Source organism: Mus musculus, chromosome 12, assembly GCF_000001635.26.
Source record: "Mus musculus strain C57BL/6J chromosome 12, GRCm38.p6 C57BL/6J".
NCBI classification, from domain to species: Eukaryota; Metazoa; Chordata; class Mammalia; order Rodentia; family Muridae; genus Mus; species Mus musculus.
In genome coordinates, this window is record NC_000078.6 from 81,141,760 (window position 1) to 81,165,145 (window position 23,386).

At 45.9% G+C, this 23,386-nt stretch overlaps 1 protein-coding gene across 3 annotated transcripts in view; it reads left to right on the forward strand.

The window, feature by feature from the left end:
• Smoc1 (SPARC related modular calcium binding 1) overlaps nt 1-23,386 on the forward strand; it is a 159,607-nt gene that overhangs the window by 114,952 nt on the left and 21,269 nt on the right. For 2 of the 3 annotated variants that reach the window (NM_001146217.1, XM_006516135.4), the window contains exons 6-7: nt 8,860-8,949; nt 10,914-10,994. In NM_001146217.1, the coding sequence (NP_001139689.1) occupies nt 8,860-8,949; nt 10,914-10,994 (171 nt within the window). The remainder of the gene's footprint in view (nt 1-8,859; nt 8,950-10,913; nt 10,995-23,386) is intronic. The other variant, NM_022316.2, reaches the window with a different exon arrangement.

Sequence of the window (23,386 nt, forward strand, 5' to 3'; positions counted from 1 at the left end):
TGGCTGGGAAGCAGGCTGAGCTTCCAGACTACTGACTGGTCTGGGGCAGCCTGTGTCGAGGTGGGCAGTGAGCTTTTCTTACCTGTTTCTTTTTGGGCTAGGATGTAAAGAACTCTAGGTGAGCTCGCAGGGTGACACAGGGGTGAGGGCAGGGGGGTGGAGCACTGCCTGGTACCATGAGGTACCAGGATGACAATTCTCAACTTACCTGAGGAGACTGGAGAGAGATAAAGAACAATGTGGATGGAGGGATCCAGAGAGCATGTGCAGAGCGGGGTTTTTAGTGTCCCTCTTGATGGCTCAGAGTCACAGAGTCCTGCGGCTGGGCTGATGCTGGGACTGCCAGCCAGTGAAAGGCAAGGGTTGTCAGAGGAAGTTTTCTGAAAATTTCTCATTTTCCTATAAGGGGTCTGAGAGTTTGTTGTTTAAAGCAAGTGAGAAAGAAACAAAATCATGAATATAGATTCCATAAGGTTTCCTTCTGAAATTTCTGTATTTGTCAAGCCAGTCTCAGAATAGGTCAGAGCTTCTGAGTCCAACTCACCTTTAATGGGTAGAGAGTTCTTTTTAATCCCTCACTGGCTGCTCCACAGAGTGTGCCTTGAGTAAGGAGTGAGTCACAATTATTTCCCCAAGGTCCCTGTCTGTGTCTCTATTTTTAGAGGATCTTGTGGAGTCTGGCCTGCAGAAGGATGCCAACCTGGGACCTGTGCCCCTGAGGACGTGGGTCAGAATGTATTGATGGGTGGCTTAGGGCAGGGGTGATGGTCGGCAGGTATTCCATATAAAAGAGATGCGCTCTGCAGCCTCCAAACTTGGCCTAACAGTTGAGGGCAGGGGTAATGAGCAGACCTGAAGGAGATGTGCTCTAGTGTCCTAAGCCTGATTGAGATGTACCAGGCTGGCTGTCCAGGGGTAGCCTATACATGAAGCATCACCCTTGAGTCTATGTTTTTACCCTGTGGCTGCATATTTGAGTCCCTGGTGATATTAGTAACTGTTGGTGTTCTGTGTCTGCTTCTTTTGTTGGGTACATGTTTATTTGGAGCTCGAAAGGCTCCTGTTTTTCATAGCTAGTGAGGCTGTAGTCTTGAGTGAAATTGGTGAGAACCCCAGCCTTGTTTTATGGGTTCCCATCAGGACAAGTAAGCCTTTGTGATGGACATAATCTTCAAGTGGGTGTGAGCCTTTCAGGGACCAACAGTTTCTAGAGTCTTAGAACCCTTCTGCCTGGAAGAGGAGGTGGGTGGCCTCTCCAAACAGCCCTGGCTGGTAGCTGCTCTAGATAGAGCCTCTGAGGAAAGACCCTGAGAGGGGCTACCTGGAATGAGTGTGGACTTTTTGCAAGTTCTCACACTCTTTGGGTGATCGGCCCCAGAGCCTGTGAAGTCCAGATGAGAGAACTCAGGGCTTAACGGCCAGTGGGAATGCGCTTGCTTACTCATTGTTCCTGAGTTAAGTTCAAAGTGAAGAACACCACCTTAGAGACAGCTCGGAATGGGGCGATATGCCTGGATTTGTCTCAGGGCCATTTCTATTCCTTAGCTCTGAGGGCCACGCGGCACCTGCATGAAGGTGGATGGCTTGTCATTCCCAGGTCTCTCTGCCCTGATTCTGTACCTGCAGGAATGTAGATAATGAGGTTTCGGACCGTTTATTGTCAGATTTATGTGCAAAGGCAACACATTAGACTAGCAAAAGCACTTCTTAAAAGGGGAAAGGTGGCTGGGGTGATTTTTATCTTTTTTAAGACACAAAGCTATGACAGTTAAGACAGTGAGGTGTTGGAGGAAGGACAGATAAACTTAAGTCAATAGAGAAGAGAGAAAGCAGAAACACTCGCACCAGAATAGAAGTCTAATAGCGAGACAAATGCAGTTCAGTGTAGCCAAGGGTTCTGTAGTAACTGGCATCCACAGATCAAACACAGTAGGAAGACAGGAGCTGGAGAACGGTCTAGCAGTTACAGGTACCTGCTGTTCTTCCAGAGGACCTGAGTTCAGGTCCCAGCATTCACACCAGGCCCCTCCTAACACCCACAGCTCCAATTCCAATTCCAGCAGATCAAACACTGTCTTCTGACTTCTGTGGACTCCTGTGTGATGCAGACACACTCACTTATGCCGAATTAAAACAAATATTAAACAAACAGAAAAATGACAGAAAATTCTTAAAACCTCATCCTCAATGTAATGCTTTATGAAAAATAACCCATGCCGGATCATAGTCCACACCGTAGAACGCAAAGCCGTTACAACTTTTAAAAGAGTCCGTGAGAACATTTTTACCACTCAAGACATGAGGGAATATTTACAAAACATCTGCCGGACACAGGACTTGTGTCTAGAACATACACTCAGCTCTATAGACTCAACAGTTAGAAAAAGTTTAAATTAACAAGTGGGCAGACTACATACATAGACACTTCACCAAAACCGATCTACAGAGGGCAAAGAGCTCATGGAAGATGTTTGACGTCATAGGGAATGCAAATGAAGACCATGGTGAGCTACCCCGATTAGAAGGGTTAAAAATAGTCTCCATACTAAATGTTGGTGAGTTGGCAGAGAAGCCGCATCCCTCATACACCACTGGGGAGGATTTAAATAGCCCAGCCATGATGGGAAAAGGGAAATCTCCTCCTCCTCTGCTTCCTCTCCCATCGCCCCAGCTCGCCCCTCCCCCCACTTCTTCCATTCCCTTGACAGCGTGTGTCACTCGGGCTGGATCTTAAACTCCTGGCTCTATGGCTTTAGCCTCCTAAGTGCCGGCGTTAGAGGGGTGAGCCACCATACCTGACTGCAAGTTTCTGTTAAAAAATCGAAGCATAAAGTTAATTTGAATTTACCAATTATATTCCAGACCGTTATTTTTAAGGAAATGAAGCCAGCCACACAAATCACCCATAAGTAATATATAGCAGCTTTATCTATAATGTCAAAATAGGGACAACCCAAGTGCCCTTCAGCAGTTGCAATGAGCTGGGTCACGCCTGTACCGCAGATGATACTCAGCAGTATATGCTGGAACTTGGGAAGGTCTCAAGGGCATTGTGCAAAGTACACACACACACACACACACACACACACACACACACACACACACACACACCATATTCCAAAAAATTAGATGCTACACAATCCCAATCATACAACATCCTAGAAATGACAAGATTATAGAGGTAGAGAACAAACAAGGAGTTGCTAGGTGATGATAGGGTAAAGGAGAGGGAAAGTGTAACCATGAAGAGGAGACCCATGGCAGCCTCTGTGGAGATGGGATAGTTGTGTATGACAATGATGTGACGTGAATCTGTACATAGGTATAATAATTCAGAGTTGTATACACATAAACAGGGGTGTGTGTGTGTGTGAAACTGCTGGGGTCTGGGTAAGATAGATGGTGCCCATATCAGCTTCTTGATTTTGATTTTGTTCTATCCTTTTGAGCATATATAATTACAGTCATTTGTCAGTATCCATGGTGGTGTGTGGAGATTCTAGACCTTCCCTATGTATTCTAGGCTGGCTTTGAATTTCTGATCTTCCTGCCTCTCCCTCCCAAGTTCTAGGATTATGGGTGTATACAAACAGAGTTGGGTTATACCTTGCTTGGGATCAGTCTCAAGCTTGTGACTCAAGGCAAACACTCTACCAGTTGCTGTCCCTTGTCCGTGGTTAAGTCCCCTATGTAAAGTGGAATGTGACATTGTATTTGTGTAAACTTAAGCACATCTCTTCACAATGAAACATTTTAAAGAAGTCAGATGAGTTCTGTGTGAATCCAGTCTTCAAGTGATTCATGGGCTACAGGTGCCTCTTGCTCTATCTTCCTTTCCCTCCTCCTCTTTCTCTCCCTTCTCTTTTTCTCTTCAACTTCTCTTCTTTTTTTTTTTGTCTGCCCTTCATCTGCATTCCTAGCTAGCCCTGGGTTGTTCCTTTTATTCAGAAGAATGCATGACTTGAGGACAAGGGGAAGGTGCTTGCAAAACCCAGCTTTCAGTTTGTTCTTCCAACAAAGAGGAAGTGTGGAGGTGGGTAGAAAAAGCGTGGACCTCTTGCTTAGGAGCGAGCTTCAGGTATTTTCACTGGTCAGCACAGGGACAACTTTCAGCCCACTTAAGAACCTCCTTCCCCAGGAGCCATGCCTCTCAGGAGATGCTGGGGCTAGCAAGCATTCCACCCTCCTGCAGTGACCCAGGGTAGCACCTTAAGAGACGTTTGCAAACAGGATGATCAAAGAAGTTACCCGGACTTCTGTACTCCAGCCTGAATCGCGTAAATCTGGTGCCTTCAAATGCAAGAACTTTGTAGTTCTATCAGGCATCACTTTATTCCTAGAAAAGATGGACGGGCACTGGTGTCATCAAAGAATATAAGGGAGGGTTACAGTAGTGATGTGGCTTGAGATGAATTCAGGAATCGCGGAGCTTGGGCTTGCTGAGGAATCTTCTCAATCTCAGGTGGGGACCATGGGCTATCTATCTATCTATCTATCTATCTATCTATCTATCTATCTATTTATTTATTTTCTTATTGCTCACACTCCACCTCAGAAAACCCCCAAGAGATGCTGTTAATACAGATTCCTCCTTGGGCCCCTTTGACACACTTGCTTTTGAAGAACCTGAAGAGAAAGCTCTTTGTATGTGGTCAGAATAAACTCATTGTACACCCAGACAATTAACTCCTCAATGGACTTGCCAGCCCCTTCAAAGGGCCCAGCCTGCTTCCCTGGATCTCTTGGGCTCTATTCAGCCCCTTAAGCACACCAATGTTTTGGGGGTTTTGTTTTGTTTTGTTTGTTATTCTGAAAAGTCTTTCCTTGAGAATAGTCAGAGCGGATCAACATTGTCTTCCGCCCAGCATTTATCTCCCCTCGCCAGCGAATGTCAATCAGAAATCAAAAAGCCAAACAGAGGAGGCTTTGAACAGTGTCATGGGGTCGAAGTGACTTCCAGCTGCCTGTGCGTGGGCCAGGCCTTCTCTGTGCTGTCACACACACACACACACACACACACACACACACACACACACACACACACACACACTGTCTTTATAGGCTCCCAGAGTGCCTTCTCTGTGCTGTCACACACACACACACACACACACACACACACACACACACACACACACACACACACACACACACTGTCTTTATAGGCTCCCAGAGTCCCGCACCTGCAAGGACAAGGCATAGCTGGGGGCTGGGCAACCTTGGAAAGCCAAACATCAGGGCCTGGGTAGTTTCCAAAGCTGCTCACTGCCTCTGAGGCCTGACTTGCACTGAGACTCATGCCTTTCATCTGCCTGATGGCTTCCCCCTTCCTGGCCGATGGTGCAGCTAGTGAAGGAAAGCCACCGGCCAGAAACCAAGCATCGCAAACTACAATAATGGAATTGTGATTGCTGATCTTAGCATCATGCTTGAGAAATTCTCTCATTTGCCTTATTTATTTACTTTTATTTTCAAATATGTATTTTTTTCTCCTTTGTATAAGAAATTTATAATCTTCGAAACCTTCCTTCCTACACTGTTCTTTTCCCCATAGTCGGGAAGAGTGTTTGGGTGTTAAGGAGAAATAAAATCTTAGTATTTGAAGTCCAAAAGAAAATCACCCAGACTAAGCCCCAGGCAAGAAATTATCACACACACACACACACAAGTAAAATAAGACTCGGATATATTTTTCTTTAAAATATATGGACAAGTTCTCAGGGGGTTTTGGTTTGTTTGTTTAGGAGAGGAACTTGTTGTGTAGCCTTGACTGCTTTGAAACTCACTAAGTAGCACAGGCTAGTCTTGAACTTGTAGAACTCCTCCTGCCTTGCCCTACAAATGCTGGGATCACAGGCAAGTAGCACCATGGTCATCCTTCATGTGTAAATTTGTCTTTCCTAATGATGAGTGGCATTGACTATGATTAGTGTGTTTTTACTTCTATGTCGTGTGTGTGTGTGTGTAAAACACTTATTAAAATAGTTTGGGTTGTGATCTTATCGAATTATATGGCTTATCCAATTTTAAAATGTTGATAGCAACTTAATTTCATAAATTCAGTCTTCAAAGTAAGTAATTGGAATAAGACTCGAGGATTCCTGGTGAAAATGGCTTCTTTAAGAGTATGTTAGAGTTACCCACACCTTGGGGTGCCCGTGTCCTGGAGCTTACTATGCAGGCATCTTGTTTGCAGAGGATAATGCTACACAGAGAAATAAAGTGAAGAGTTTAGGTTAGGCAATGTATGGATATAAACAAGGGCTAGTATGAGGTCCCACTAGGAATCAAGAAGCCAACAGTACATGCAGAATCCAGGCAGTGTGTGGCCTGGTGCTTCTCCAAGGTTTGCCAGGAAGCAGAACTGCTGTGGATCTTGGACCGAAGCCTTGGACTTATGTCCATTTGAAAAAAAAAAGTTCTTATTTGGTGGGTCCGGAGCCAGGTGCCCAGGTGCCCGGAGATGCTGGTTAGAGGGCCCGTTGGATTTGGCGTGGCTTCCTGGCTTTGGGGTGCGCTGGATTTCACAGGTGGCCCCTGGCAGCAGGGTACCTTGACTTTTCTCACTTCATAAAGCTTTCCATCTAAAGCCTCCCTGTACGGAGCAGCTGTATCTCTTCACCCTCAGTGACCCTACCTAGCAGGAAGACTCAGTCCCCTGCCTCAGCTTCATGCTCTGTGGGCTTCCGTACCCGTGTCTGAGCAATCCATGGGACTCCCAACCACCAGAAGTGAAAAATTTCCCCAGAAAGACCTATGTGCTCTCCACAGACCTTCAGTGCTGATGGATAGACCAGGTGGCCAGCCCAGGCTTTCATCTATTCACCAGGAGAAATAGGCAGACTATTTTTAGTTATCTCACTCCAGAGAGAGAGAGGTAGCTCTCATATAGACATTTTAATGTCTACATCAAATATGAAATATTACCTGAGCTGTTGGCTTTGGACTCTCCCTGTTGACCTCCTGCTTCTCCTTTGTTAGCTCTCAAGGTTCCTAATGTGAAGCCACCCCATGAGGACGTGGCTGAGAACACTGCAGCTGAACTATTCATTCACACTAACTTCTGCATTTGGCAGAAGTGAGCAGACCAAATATACATTGCATCAGGTACCAGGAGACTCCTTTCAGGGGCTTGTTGAGTTCAGTGGAAAGAGGTGTTATTAGAATCGGGAAAGTGCTACTGTTTTAAAATATGACATTGTGTGGGTGTTTGGTGTTTATTCTCCCTCAGTGACTTCCAAATCAAGCTCACATGGTTTGACATCAAAAGATGCCCATTAGGAATCCAGCCTGGGGCAAATAAGATATTCAGCACACTGTTCATAGTAAGCATCTTTTTCCGCTGTCTCATTTCTTGGGACGATTGTCGGATAGTTTTGGGATAGCTCTGGCCCCAGTGAGAATTGGGTCTTGGTGTCAGCCCATGGCAGTGACACAGGATCAGGTGTCACAGCACTGTCAGCCTGGTGGACTCAGTATCTGGGGAGGATGTGTGTCTCTTGGGTGTTGACACCAGCAAGAGATCAGAGCTGTTTTCTCTCCCTTCTCTAATAAGATGCAGGGGGAAACTCTGAAGGTACCAGAGCCCCGGAAGGTGGGGACCTGTTACTACTGATGGTCTGATTGGTGACTCACAGATGACTTGAGAGCTAGCCTTCCTTCTCTATAGGTAGTTAATGCTCAGGAATACAGTGGTCCCTTCCCAGTGATCTCTGGGGGGACTTGGGAGGAGCCCAGTGGTGTGTAATCATCAATGGCTGAGACAATAGCCCTCGACCTTTCTCCTCACATCGGGGGAGAAAACAAAGAAAAATCTCTAAACTATTTTCAAGATGGACAAAGTAACTCCCTTCTCCTTTACTAAGGGTGGTGGTAGTGGAATGGCTTCTTGGGGATTGAGAAAAACGAACTCTTTTCACGTAGATAGTACAAATGGGTGTACACAGTACGGGAATGTTTATTTTAGTCTACCTACTAAAATTTTCTTAGGCGGTGACTGGAGAAAAATCCTCTAAAAATACTCTTTAAATGCACAACAATGAAAATGGTTGGAAAATGCTCCTCTAAGCTGAGGATCCTGAGCCTTGATAAAAGTAGAGTCCGGGCAGGTAGATAAACAAACTCTGTTCTAATTCCTGATGCATGGAGACTCTTGCTCTGCAGAAAGAGCTGCCAAGGGTCCCGAGTGATAAGCCCTGAGACTTGGCTACCTGGGGCACCCTGCTCTCATCAGCTGTGAGACAAGTATCAAAACCAGGCCTCAGTGATCTCAGCAACTTTCCAGGTTGTTTCCCATCATGCTTATCAGCCTGCTGCTGGGAATTCCTGCTGCTTTTTCGCACTGTAAATGCTCCAGCGGGCTGGAGAGAGAGACGCTTCTCATCTCCTCTAGTTAAGGCAAGGATAGAAAGATAGCTAGGAGTCTGAAAGGGAGTAGCACCCTGGTCTAAGCTAACCAGGGCCATTAGGAAAATTTCTAAACTGCTTGCCTTGTACTGGAGGACAAGGAGGGAAGAAAAGACATCAAACTTTCATGCCATGGGGCTGCCAGCATCAACCCAACCTTCAGAGCCACTGTGGGAGGGGCCTCCTACCCTAGTCTGCTGTTGGGGGGAATGTGCTGGGAGAGTCCTACAGCATCCTCAGGTTTATGAGAAAGGAGCCTTCATTGCCTGAGACCTAGCTCCTTGTGAGTCCCTGGGATGCGCTCACACCTGGATTTGCTTTGTTGTTGTCTCTGTCCGGTTCTGCTTCCCTTCTCTTCTTTCTCTTCTTCTTCTTCTTCCTTTTCCTTTGGACTTGTACAAACCCCAACCATTCAACAGTTCTGAGAGTAGATAGTATTTACCTCAATAATGGTAGTCTCCTTTCGTTTCTTTTTAACCCTCAATTCAGATGATGGCTCTAAACCCACGCCCACGATGGAGACCCAACCTGTGTTCGATGGAGATGGTAAGCCCACAATATTAGTTCCTAATCTTATTCCCTCCACCCATGTTCAGAATTGGGCAAGATATTAGCTTTACATGTTTGATTAAGCTTAATTTTTATTTTAATTTCAGAATTGGGCAAGGTATTATTAGCTTTGCATGTTTAAGTTCCATTATTTATTATTATTATTATTATTATTATTATTATTATTATTATTATTTTAGTTTTTAATTTCAAATTTTCCCAGTGCAAACTGGGTTGTCCTAACCTTTAAAAAACGTGATGCTTCCAAGTAATTGGTACACACTCTCTGCTTCTGGACTGGCCCTCTGCTCTTCTCAGGCTTCCTGCCTGTAGCCAATGTCCAACAAAAACATGGTTTAGACAGACCCTCCCAGCTGCCAAGAACAGGGAGTCATGGTGGGAAAGGCAGTGAGACTGGGGACGCCTCCTCAGCATGTGACTCAGCACTTAGGACTGCACTCTGTGCCTAGAGTGGTACTGGGTTTCTGTGGGATGAGAAAGAAGTAGATGAATGTCCGTGCTCTCATGGCAACCGTGAGAGCGCTCCATGAACTGAGTCCTGTGGTCCTGGTCTTCATTGTGATAGACATTTACAGAAGAAAGAGTTGCCACTGTTCTGGGAAAAGTAGTGAAGATGTGGGTCATGAGCTGGAGCTTTTGAGGAGAAGGAAGGAATCAGGGTATTCCAGGCAGTGAGGACCGGCCAGGAGCAAGGAGGGGAAAGGTGTGGGTTTGTGCCACCATTAGAGAAATAGGAGAAAGGGATTGGTGAGTGGGGTTGGCTGGGCTAGAGCACAGGGATCTGGGGGAGTTGATTTGGGACATTTGGGAGAAACATTCTAGGTAAGTAGATGGTGACCAAATCAAAATTAGGAGTCGCAGGAGGAAGGAGAGTGGATTGGAGGAGCTGGGGCAAAAAAAAAAAAAAAAAAAAAAAAGTCCGGCCTCTGCTCAAGGTGAATATACTTGAGATTCTATTCTATTCTATATATAAAGTGGGGACTTTACCGAGTGCTCCAGATCCCTGTGAACAGAGAGTAAGGTTTCCAGAACACCTGATAATGAAGGTCCGCGTCCAGAATACATCATATAGCAAGATTTTACCATTTCTCTGCCGAGTGTACCTGGATCATTGGACAGAGGAACAGAGAAATTAAACAAAGCCATGGTCCCGTGGCTAGGGAATGCACTAGGAGCAGCTCAGTGAGAATGGAAAGGGGAGTCTCTATAATCCACAAACACCCTCCTTCATCATTAGAAAGTGTGGGTCCTAGTTTAGGTAGAGGATAGAGATGATGTCATTTGGGGAGACCATCCTGGTGCTGTCACCTGGTTGCTGTATAGTATATTTGGATAACCCCACAGGATTTCCACACCTTGGCCTGCTGAGAGCCTACAGCTACCCTGGGGTGGCCTAGATGAAGGTGCTTTGTGTGTGCCCCACCTGACTGTGACAAGGGGTCACAGTCTGTGCACAACTCAGTCCCTTCTTCCCCACATGGAGCAGAGGCTCTGCAGGCTGAATCAGCTGTGGTTCAGCTGTTTCCTCTAAAATAGTCTCTGTGGTGTGTTTGGCATTCCTTTGTTGATTTATCCCCTTTAAATCGTCTCCCAAGGAAGCAGCTGAGAGAGACTTGGCTTGGCCCATGTTCTTCACCTCCTGGGATAATATTTGTATTCCTTGATGGAGTGGCTTGGTGCCTCTGGATTCTGACCACTCTGGGTTCCAGCACAGGATGCCCTGGTTGTCACTTAAAAGCCGATGGGCAGAAGCACTTCCGTCGCAAGGAAGAGAGAGTGTGTTGGCACTGGGATGGGGTCGATATGCCAAGAGGAAGATAGCTGAAGCTTTAATGCCCAGGCTTCTAAAAAGCTTATTACGAATCTGGGTTGTACTATATGTTGTCTACTTTTTGCCCACATATTCACACACATTCTCTTTCTCTCTTGTTTTTTTCTAGAAATCACAGCCCCCACCTTATGGATTAAGCACTTGGTAATCAAAGACTCCAAGTTGAATAACACCAACGTAAGAAATTCAGGTAAATAACCTTCCTTGGATTGTATATGAATTCAACCCTCTGTCCCTCGGTGTCCATAGCTGCTCTATGACTTTTTATCATGTGAACTTGTTTTCTTCTCTCTGTTTCCTTTTGTCCTCTCCCGTCTGCCTTCCAGCTCACTCCTCCACTTCTTCCTCTTCTGTTTTCTCTCCAATTCCTTTTCAGAGACAGAGTCTCATTATGTAGCCCAAGCCAGTCTCAAACCAGTGCCCTTTCCATCCCAACCTTCCAAGTGTTGGGGTCGTGCCATTCTGTCAAGTTTTACATGAGCCATTTAATTTGTATTATCTTCATTTTCTACAGCTATAACATAAGGGGGTAAGATGAATTAGTTAGCCCCCCCCTTTTTTTCTTTTGCCATAGCTAGAATCAAATTCTATGAGCAGTTGATCTGTTTGGATGACAACATTTGTTAATATGTTTTAATATCTGGCTTGCCTTATCTGAATGCCATGCAGCAGGATTTGAAAGAAGCAGACTGGGCATATAGAAGCTGGACTTCAAGCCCAACAAACTTAGTTCTTCTGTGTTGAGATTTTAAAGCTGCTTGTTGCTGTGCCCCTTCTGAGCTGATCTTTTGGGAATTGTGATGGTACAAAGGTGATCCATTTTGAATAGTCACATTCGTAGGATTTACCTGAAACCGTATTTGACGCCAACAAAGATCAAGCTCAACCAAGTTCACTGGCCCTCAACAAAGACTCAATATTCACCAGCAGGAAAGACCATAGCAAACCAGAACTGTGTTGCTGGCAGGGAGACTCGTACTTTCACTTAAGGTGCCATTATGAGAAATATCATTTTGCATAATTTATGTTGTAGGCTGAGTCTAATGTAGCCCCACGCTTCCCTTATTGGTGGCAAGGGCTATGAACAAAGGATTCCCACCATTGAACGGACAGGCAGAGTTTCGTGTGACCACTGATCAGTGAATGAGTGTGCTATCACTGGCACCACTGTTTTACTTGGGTGCCAGCTCTGCATTAGAGGTGGAGCACGGAGGCTGCAGGCCAGCGAGTGAGACCGAGGTGAATTTGTAACACAATGGTGGGCTTTCTGTAAGGCTTGGGCTGGTCAGTATTTCTCCGTGTGACTGACTTACTACTGGCTATGAGATGGAAGTGTGGGATGGGGACCTAAAGGAGGCTGTGTGAACTCTCCTGGGCTAGAGTGTAACAGAATGGTACAACGGTTAAAGGACAGGCTTTGACATTGGCAAAATCTCAGTGCGTGTCCTGAGTGACTCTAGTCAGATAAAAGTCATTCCTTAACTGTAGAGTGGCATCAGGGTCTGTCCCTCCAAAGGTTCACTAAGCTAATGTCTATGTGTTTCCTGACCGATGCCTGGCTAAAGGAGGAATGGTATGCGTAGTTATGGATTATTATTATTATTGACATTGTTGGTAACTGTAAAATGATGGCGTTTTGGTTCTGGGTGCTATGCATGCTGTGACCCCGTGCATGCTCTGCAGGTGTTCTACCACTGGTCGACATCTGTAGCCCTTGATTTTTGAGATAAGGTCATGACATACAGCCTGGTGTAGCCAGAAACTCAAAGTCCTTTCACCTCAACTTCTCAAGTGCTAAAATTACAGATGCGTGCCACCACACTTTAACCAATGACAGTGTTTATTGTGCCTAAGCTAGAGGAAGCTAGTGGCACCTGTCTTCCTGAGCTGTAATAAAGCGATGCCGTCAAGTACTGATTGCCACCCCTATTGGTTTATGTAGTTTTCTATTGTATGATGATAGGGTCATGTTAAGGAATGGTTTCTAGGCAAGCACAACTACCTTCTTGTTGTGGGGATCCAGCCACCTTTATTCTTCGTAGCTATTGACTTTATAAGGTTCGTATATAGGACAGGATAGTTGCAGGAGCTAACTGTTCTTTAAAAGAAATAGATCAAAGAAAATTATTAGTCTTTGATGTTTTAGTATTTGCTTAGCAGACTAGAATATTCTCTGTCATTATCACCTGGCTGTTCTGACTGATACCTGTCAATCCTATTGATGGAATCAGGTATAAAAGACACGGTTCTACAAGAGGATATAGCAGATAACAAGTGGCCAGACCACTTGACTGTTTTTGCAAATAAGATTTTATTAGGACACAGTGACACTGGTTTATTTCTGTGTTGTTTATGACCATTTGCATTCACAAGACTAAGCTTGGATAGCTGTCACGGAGCTTGTGTGGCTTGTAAAACTTAAAATATTCACTTTATGATCTTTTGCAAAGGAAGTTTTCTGTGCCCTGGTGTACACAACTGAATGTGGCGGGAGTAGGAGGGACATGGATGGGGATCGTCTCACCCAAGTTTTTTGACCCCTTCATAAACCAAGCAGAAGTAGGAGCTGTGGCTCCTGAGATGCTTTGTGATGTTCCAGGTAAGCCTGCACCATCACAGAGACTCCTGGGGCCGCTCACGAGACTTCATCCTCTCACCATTCCCAAGTCTTAGCATCCCGTTCTGGTTCATGCTCTCGAAGCCGGTTGTCAAGGAAGCATCGTGAGGTCTGGATTTTCGGGCAGTGGGGCAGGGAATCTTTTATACACAAACCACATGCTGGTCAAAGCATGGGCTTTGGAATCAGACAGACACGTAGACCTGGTTTCCAAGACTGGTTCTCCATGCCTGGGGCAGCCAGTCAAATTCTCTTGAGTCTTCCTTTCCTTATATGTAAAACGAGAAGCTTCAAACAAAGCAAAGCCCCCTTGGTGGAATGCCTTTTTTGCATTGTGCTAGCCTAGTCTCACATGTTGGCACATTCAGTTAATGATGAGTTAGACATCCTTTGATGAGAATGGGAGTCTGGTCAGTCGGCTTTTGGTGAGGGCTGGAAGGAGCATTAGAGTTAAACACCCGAGATGGCATTCTGTTAGACTTTAATGGAAGACTCTAGGCTCAGGAGGTTGGAGTCAGACTCTGTGGAGTTCGCCTGGATGAGAGCTCATCTTCTCAGTCTTCTCTCAGAAAGAGAAAAAAAAAGCAATTCCAATTTCTTTTACACCCCAAACATCCTTTTTTCACACTCAGACCCTGTGACGCCAGGTTTGTTTTCTGGCCTGGGGACTGTTGATGTTGGAAAGGTTCCACTGGGCGCCTGAAAGTTGTGCAATAACATGACACACGCTCACCCGCAGACGTATCCAGTCTTCTCCCTGACTGGAAGGTCTGGCCCTTTCTGGAAAGCTTTACCATGTGTTCATAAGGCTGCTGTGGCCTTTTGAGTCCTTGGCAAGTTCAGCATATGTAGGTTTGTCTTTCTGGTCCTCTCCTTTATGACCACCTCCCTCATATGTCTCTTTTACAAGCATCCATGCTCCCGGAGAACTTTCTGTATCTGGGAAGATGATGTTCCTGGTCATCGTGAGAGCAGCATGTCCTAGAGGAGCGCGGGCCAGAGCCTCTGCTGCCTTTTCAAGGAAATAGGAACTCCTGCTGAATTTCTTTCTTCCTTTTCTTAAAACCAGAGTTAGGTATCATGACATTTCTTAAAATACCTAGTATTTAAAATGTGTTTAAACCATCTCTATTTATAGAAGAAGGTAAAGAGCTAAGATAACAAGAATTAAGCTCCATATAACCCTTCATTTTAACCCCCTGGTTCTAAGCTGACTATAAGAAGATACTTGTTAAGTTTTTTTTAAAAATCTCATTAGGATTTGAGTCTTTTTGTTTGTATTTGGGAAAATACTGTGCTTGCTCTTCTGAGAAAACGAAGTCTCTTAGGAACTAGGGTCATGGTCGTGGCCACCATGTTCTTTGAGGGCTGTGGTGATGCTCTATGACTCCAGCATGTTTCCCTTCGCCCTGGGAGCTGGGCTAGCACCTAGACCCTCTTTGTTTCTTCACCCATATCTTTTCTTTTCTTTTCTCCTTGACATTTTGCAATGAATCGAGAGTCCCGTTTCTTTTTGCCTGAGAATGTCTGTGTTTGCTCAAGGCTCATACACATGTCCCAGGTATGTAGGTGGACAGAATTCTTGCCCTTACCCATTTGGGTGCACCATTGTTCTTTTAGGCAGGCTTATGGGCCACTGGCCACAGTAGAGATTGCTTTTCCACCCAGGAAGTTTCTTCTGGAATAGCTGCTATGACTGGGGCTTGGGGTCACCAAGGCAATGACACTTTCTGGCTGGATCCCCACCCCCACAAGACTCTACTCTTTGCCCAACTGGAAACCGTGGGCTGATGTAATGACCTGAGGCTGGAAAAATAAACAGCTTGCAAGGAAACCAGTGGTAGCCTTGTAAGCAAATAGCCCACAGCCACCTGGAACCTCACACATGACGTGATTGGGAGGGAGAATGAGTAATCTACCAGCATCAGCCACGAGCGCCGGCCCAGGCTTGTGTGCGTTTAAAATATCTACATGAAAACACACGCTGCAACTGGCCTTTTAGGTGATCTGCCCTTTGAGCTCATGAAGATGCCTCTCGGTCAATAATGGCCAATAGAACTGCGATGAGGATGAAACCATATGGTTCTTCCCAGGGCATTCCCTGGCAATAAAGGCTTTGTCTTTTTTCTTTCTCTCTCTCTTTTTTATCTTTTGCTGAGAGGAAAGGTGACTGTTATTTAGAGGTGAGAGAGAGAGAGAGACAGAGAGAGAGAGAGAGAGAGAGAGAGAGAGAGAGACCTATAGTGCAGTTCTACCTTGCTCTAACATTGGCTTTCTTGGTTACCTTACTCTTGGTTACCTTACTCTGTCACCCCATTGTCTGCTTGTAGTGATGGGATGAGAGGTATGTGGCCATAGGATTCAGACTCTGGGACTTCCTCTGCCTGTGAAAATCTTGTGTCTAGAAGTGAGTTTCATGTGCAGTTTGATGTTCCCTAGCAAAGCCAGGGCCCATATATTCCCTTTGTCTTCAGTTGTTGAGGTGCCATCAAAGAGCCTGCCTAGGTACTGTAACTGATTCACCGCAAGTTTCTGGAAAGTCAGGGATGACCTTGGCTTAGTCTGAGCGCCTCCTTTACGTGTGTAAAAATGACTTTTCAAGTAAGCAGCGTATGAAGCTTATGGCCACACATATAATATTCGTATTCTGAGGGGAGGGGGGGGAGGGGGTAAAGGTATACTTAATTTTGACAAAATAATAATAAAAAATCCCCTCACTTTCATCTTTTCCCTTTGTCTGTATCCTCTCTTCTTCTGTTGCTTGAAGTTGAATTTTCTATATTTTGGAACTTCTGGTACAAAGCCTGCAGGCAGGGTCAATGAAATCACCAAGAAAAGCTGGGAAGAAGCCAGGGTACTCTTTCCTGGTACCTGCCACTAGAGGACTACCTGAAGTATTTCCTGGCCCTTTGGAGGAAAGGGCATCTCTCTTGGCTTTGTGGCATGAGTCAATGGAGATGGGTGGCTGTGAGCCAGGGATGCTTTGGGGTGAGGGAAGTTGAGAGAAAAGATGTTTATGTGCTAAATTGAGGCAATCCATCCCAGAAGAAATCCCCCACCTCTCCCCAAGAGCTCAGCATCTGTCTGTGTGGGAAGTGGGTGTTTACCACTTCAGAACCATGGTGAGCCATGCTTGGCCATTTTAGGTTCTGCAGAGACTCTATTTACACGGGATGGCTGTACTGTTTCCTTATTCCTCTTCACCCATGACGCTTCATCCTAATGGCGCATTTACCGCTGGGGGAGAGCTGCCCTCAGCCAGCACTGGCGACTCGAGATGTTAGTTCTGCCTAAAGATGGAACTTCAGAGGCACAGCAAACTGGCTGTGACGCATGGGCCACATAACAAACAGTACCCCAAAGATGTATGGGGTGCAAGGGAAGTGCTTGCCCTTGACTCTGCCTCTTCCTGGTGCTCAGCTTCCAGTGAGTAGAGCAGCTAAGTCTGGGGAGGTTCCCCTGCTCCTGTCTAACTGTAAGCATGTGGGCTAGTAGAGGGAGCAGCACAGGGTGGGGAGTGGGGAAGCTTCCTGCACCACCACTGACTTTGTAATGAGAAAGCAAGAGTCCAGCTAGCGAGAGGTCATGCAGGGCTCTAAGCCCAACAGAAGTTATGAGGCACTAAGCCTGAGATGGTGGGAGAACAACACAGTGAACACGGAAGGAAGGGCTGCCCATTGGGTAGCAGTGTCCCAAAGGCAGGGTCAGTGATGTGCTTCACTACAGTAGGGCAAACAGTTTCTCAGTGATTTTTTTGAAGTTCTAGAAGTTATTGTATAAAGCAGACAGACTCATCTCTCTCTCTCTCTCTCTCTCTCTCTCTCTCTCTCTCTCTCTCTCTCTCTCTCTCCTGAACTATGTACCCTTTATAGTATGTACCAGGATAGACTGCTCCCATAACCTGGTCCTTGGTCTGCCATTACAGGTCAATTGAGGAGCCCCGTTAAACATGGGAATTAGGATGTTGGATATAGTCCACATGGAGTTGAGGACACTGCCACCTTAGACTAGTTAATTATAATAGCAGCTACCACTGTCCAGTTTACTGTAGCGCCAGGGTAAATGTTGTACTTTCATTTGCGGTGTCAGGTATCTAAACTGATGCCTTATATGTGCTAAGTAAGCACCCTACCATTGAGCTACAGCTTAAGTCCCATCTTATCAGACATAGCTGTGGGGCATGTGTAGGGGCTACTCTGCTGGCACAGGTAAGGAACTTTGAGACTGTGCAAGATCAAGATCAAGTGGGAGAAACCCAAAGACTACGTTCTTGACTACCGTGCTACACTGCCCCCGTTCTGACTGCTTCTGACGTCTACAAAGTCTTCTGCTGTGTGAGTCCCTTGGGTGAAGTGTACAGGAGTCAGAGTGATGGACACATCCTGACTTCAGATGCAGGGCCATGGAAGCCCAGGTCTCCTCAGCTTTGTCTTCTGCTCCTGGAGCATTCCATCTGAACGCTCCAAGTTCCTTCTGGCTTTGGGGAACAGCCATCCAGTTGAGATTATACAGCATCCCAATGTCTCCCTCTGGGACAGAACTTAAGTGATCCTTTCTTAACTAGTTGGCTCATGGGATAGGGCGGGTCCTCCAAGAGCATTCTCTAAGGTCCCTTTCAAGATTTGAATGAGGGATGATGTCATTTTTTTTTACTTCCATTCTGGGCATATTTTTCAGTGAAACAGTTTTGTTTGTTTGTCTGTTTTCATTTTTAAGATAGGGATGAAAAAACCTATTGCAATGGAAGAGGTGTCTTTATAAAATCTGTGCAAATTCTGTTTCTGAGTCCCCACTTCTATACTGGTTTGAACAAAGAGAGGGTAACTTTATTCTGTTAGTAGATGGCTTTTTGCCTTTTCCCTGCACTGGTCTCTCCTCTGGGCCTCTCCTTTTCTTAGCAGATAGCCTGTCTTTTGTTCTGAAGGGAGCTAGGAGCAGTGGCTCTGTGGACTCTCCCTCTCTGTGGGGCTCTCAAGGCCACACAGATGACTCCAAGATGACACACAAAATGGAGAGCTGGGAATTGCCTTTGGCCAAGTGGCCCTCACTGACAGAGGTGATGGAAAACCCAATGGTGAAAGGTTCTCGGAAAATTATCCTGGGGGGGGGGGGGCGGCACTTAGCCCCTCTTGAAAAAAAATTGCAAAGTCCACAGTAAGAAAAACAACCTATTCATATAAATGACTTGAAGCCATAGGTGCCAAGACTCCATGTGGCTGCATAAACAGAAAGGGTAGCTCAGTGATGTTCTATAAATCATTCCTAAAGATTATGACTCTAACTGGACCTCCCCCACCCCTCGGCACCACACTTCCGGTTCCCACACCAGCCCTTTCAACAGTAAAGGCAGGGCCATAAAGCCCAGGCCTTCCTTGTTGTCTGTCCTTTTCCTGCAGTCTGCCTCTTCTCCAGATTCTCAGCCACTAGGCTGCCCTGGGGTAGCCCCAGTACCAGACACCCATGTGCTCTCAGACCTGGAGAAGCCTGTGATAGGAGCTACACGGTTCCTTATGCACCCTGGAGTTTCATGTCACTATTTAGAAAGATTCTTTTTAAAAATGTATGGCTTGTTATTGTGGGTTATTGTTCAGCATTTCATTCATTTTTGATAAGAAATGAGAAGGGCAGGAGGTATTTGAAGAGGTTTTAAGGTCATTGCTGTTGACACAAGGCCAGTGTTTTCCTTAATATTCTTGGCCTAGCAAGATGATTCCTTTTGCAACAAATGTAAGCAAGCTCCCCTCCTTTTCCCAGGCCGAATCACCTTTTCTTGATGTTTACCCCCATAAGAGCATGCAGTCTCGAGGGGCTGAGGGTTGAGGGTGCGCATTTCCCAGGATGAGCTGGGGTCAGCCCCTGCAGTCTCATCACCACTGGGGGGCGCTCATCTGCTATCTGTGGGTCTCCTCTCTGCAGCATTGGCTAGAATAAAATCCTTGGACTAAATCCCCTCATGAATTCTTTCTCCGTGAAAGTCCATGGTTCTCTGAGGGAGAAACAAACCAGAGATGGGGGTGGTGAAGAGGTGAGCAGGGGGGCTGGCAAGATGGCTCAGCTGGTAAGAGCACTGACTGCTCTTCCGAAGGTCCTGAGTTCAAATCCCAGCAGCCACATAGTGGCTCACAACCACCCATAATGAGATCTGACGCCCTTTTCTGGTGTGTCTGAAGGCAGCTACAGTGTACTTATGTATAATAAATAATTTTTTTAAAAAAAAGAGGTGGGCAGGAGGGAGGTGATGAAGTCCTAACCTGTAAGCACTTACAGTTGGTTAGAGTCACAGTACGAAGGCTCTCAGCAGAGCCAGGGCTGCTCCCTGGCCTCCTTCCAATGAGGAGCCCTTGGATGGCTTCAGGGACAGAGAAAGACCTTGAGTGAGGATAGGCTGACATATCAGGGTTAGTTCTTCCTAATGGATCATATAATTCTCAGAAATTTCCTGGCCTTCTCAGAGCCTAATATGGTATCAAACTCAGTATATAACCATTCAGCAGCCCTGGCTCATACGAGCCCCCAGCACTTTTTTTATGGCATCCTCCTAGAATGTTTTGTCACCCACAGTCCCATGCTGGGTCCTCCTCTCTCCAGACACTGTCCTAAGTCCTACAATCCCTGCTGTCTCTCATTGTTTATTGCAACAACATAAGCAACTCTCAGGAGGACTAAAGAGGCTCCTTTAAAGAACTACTAGGTATTTATCCAGAGAGACAACTTCCTTGGTCAGAGCATCCTCCCAGGCTGCAGTTTTTTGTTTGTGTTCTTGATATAAGATCTCACAATGTAGCCCAGGCTAGCTTCAGACTCCTGATCTTTCTTCTTTAGCTCCTCCACTCCATCCACCTCTGACCTTTGCTGAGATTCCAGATATGTACCACCATATCTGGCTCACGACTCCTCAGGTTTTCTAGGTATTTGTCTCATCTTTCCTGAAGTTTTTATGCTGCTTCACTTCCTTTAGTATGTCCATTTGGCTGAGCAGCCTGACTCTGTTGTTTGGCCCAGGACTGCCTCGCAATTGCGATGTAAGCAATCAGTTCCAAGACTTAAAAAGAATTCTGCCTGGAGACTGTCATGGGAAGCCCTGCTTTTGTGTCTTTCAGCTGTAGGTGCGGCCTATTGATCTGAGACTCAAGGCTGCCTCATCTTACTTACCTGCATTTCTAACTGACTGGCTTGCCTGTATAGTTTAGACTTGCCATCTCCCTAATTCATGAGCCTCGTCCTTGAAATCTCCCTCTAGTTGTGTGTGTGTGTGTGTGTGTGTGTGTGTGTGTGTGTGAGAGAGAGAGAGAGAGAGAGAGAGAGAGAGAGAGAGAGAGAGAGAGAGGGAGAGAGAGAGGGAGAGAGAGAGAGGGAGAGAGAGAGAGAGACTTGTGTGTGTTTAAGTGTGTGCATGTGTGTGAGTGTGTGTTTGAATTTGTGTGTCTCTGTGTGTGTGTTTCTGGAGAGTGATATAGTGATATAGTCCTTCTTTGGCAACAACCCCCTCCACCATCTCTCCATCTTTCTCCACCATGAACTTTCTGTTTTCTGTCACCACAGTAAGGGCAGCCCACTGGTTGCTGATGACTTGACTTTCAAAGGTGTTTAGGTGTTGGCTACTCAGAAACTTTTCACTTCCTCCTCTGTCTCTTCTCTTGAAGTCAGTAACCTGAAAGTTAGACCAGCCTGAATCCTGCAATGTTTATGTTTGTTGGCCATTTTTGCTTTAAATATATATATATATATATATATAAATAATAATTAAAAAAAAGACGAGGAAGGAGAAGAGTCCTGGAAGAGAGGATAAACTCTGGGCCCCAGCAACGTTAAGGGATTAGCTAAGACTTCATGCTGTCCACCCTCTCTGCTCCTAATTACCATGGGTAATTGTGAGATTCTGAGACTTGAGCCAGTCTTAGCAGACTGTGACGTCCTCTGTGCTGATCCCATTTTGGCCGACACATAACGACCTGGGCTCTGGGCCCCGCACACAGGGTTTGTGTTCATCTCACTCAACCTGCCCTTCCAGCCCTGCCTCCAGCCTTGCTCAGTGTTGTTCTCCCATGGTTTCTCTCTTCCCTGGCACGTGTGACTGGGTAAAGGCACACTGTATGTCTTCTGGTGGCAAGGCCAGGACTTTGTGTGTTCCCAACTTGAGATACTTTTCTGTTGAGCTCCTTCTTTGAGTCAGAGGTTTCTTTGCCAAATGGAGACTGACTAAGCTCTCCCTGCTTGGCACCATCTCAGGGAAAGGTTGGAAGGACATACATGGAAGTGTACAAGTGGGTGTGGTTACCCAAGCTTGCTCTCCTACGGTGTGGGTTATGTCTTCCAGGCATATCCAGGTAGCCCTGGCTCATGCTCATAGTTACAGGGCCAGACCTTTCCATCTTATCTCCATTTCACCAATTTTCCTAAGCAGAGATGAAGTGTTTTGGAATGGCATACTTCACATCAGCACAGTTCCTTGCTCTGTGACCTAATGTAGTTAAAAAGACCCTCGAAATTGATCCCAGCTTGCACTCTGTAAGCCAGCCTGAGAAAACTGGGAGAAGTGGATGGTGAGACTCATGTGGTAGGTGACTGACAAGGTCCAGTGTGGCTCCAAGGATGGACTGGCTTCCGGGTCCTCAGATACATAAGTGAGGCTCCACTCCCTTGAACTTACTCATCACTGTTTGGATGGCACCCAGGGTACTGACTGAAGGGCTTGCAGGGGCTACGAGGATCCCCTTGGCTTAAAGTGACCAAGAGTTCAGCAGCTCTAGCTAGATATTTTGCACTCATTGTTTAAAACAAGCTAGCCCAAACCTACTAGTGTATCAGAAAAATAATTTATTCTTGCCAATGTTATCGGTCTGTTTGATAGAATAGCTGTCTCACTAGTTTCACATGAATTGGCTTTGGGGCTATTCTAAATGGAGGACAGGTAGGACTGGAACATCCAAGATGACCTGGGTCATGTTGCTAGCCGACCAAACCACTTCCCTCTGCTCCTTCAGCAGGCTAGAGAATATATAAGAGCACGCTATGAAAGCAGAAGCTGCAAGCCCTCTGAAGGCCTGGGCTTCTCACCACACTGTTCTTTTGTGAGTTAAAATCAGTCATCGTCCATGTGGACTAGCCAACACAGGGCATAGAGACAAAGGCATTGGAGACTCTATTGTGATCATGCACTGTTACGTGTAAGGAAAGTATAGGATTAAATAAAGCTTGGATTAGCCTGTAGCAATGAAAGATGCTACTGTAGAGAGCGTGTAAAGAACATGGGTGGGCTGGGCTGGGATCCCACCTCTGCCTTCTCCTAGCTATGATTTCCTCCCTCTTTTCCCCTCCCCTCCTCTCTCCTTCATTTTCCCTCCCTCCCTCCCTCCTTCCCTTCCTCCCTCCCTCCCTCCCTCCCTCCTCCTTCCTTCCTTCCTTCCTTCCTTCCTTCCTTCCTTCCTTCCTTCCTTCCTTCCTTCCTTCCCTTTTCTCTCTCTCCCTCTCCCACACCCCCATCTCTGTTTTTCTTTCTTATTAGATAGTTCTTAGTGTAACTTAGGCTTGTCTTCTGATCTTCCTGTCTCCATCTCGTGAATGATGGGATTGCAGATATGCACCACCACACCTGGTTTATGCAGGACTAGGGATCAAACCCAGGGCTTCTGGCATGCCAGATAAGTACTGTATTAACTGAGCCACAGCCTCGGATCCCTAATTCATGATCTTGATCTAACTATTTAGCCAGTCTGTGTTCCTGGTGTTAATATGCCTCCAAAGATTGGAAACAGGGTGAATTGAGTTAATATACGTAGCAGGCCCATCACCAAATCTGTCACTTTGTAGGTACTCAAATAAATGTTTGCTATTCCCATTCACCGTGTAGATGAATATGTAATAACGGGTGAAGTACAAATTTGGGTTTTGGTTTTCTAGTTCTGAGACAAAGAGACAGAAACTCTGAGGTCCAAGCTTCACGTGCCCAGGCTGAGAAGGGATGC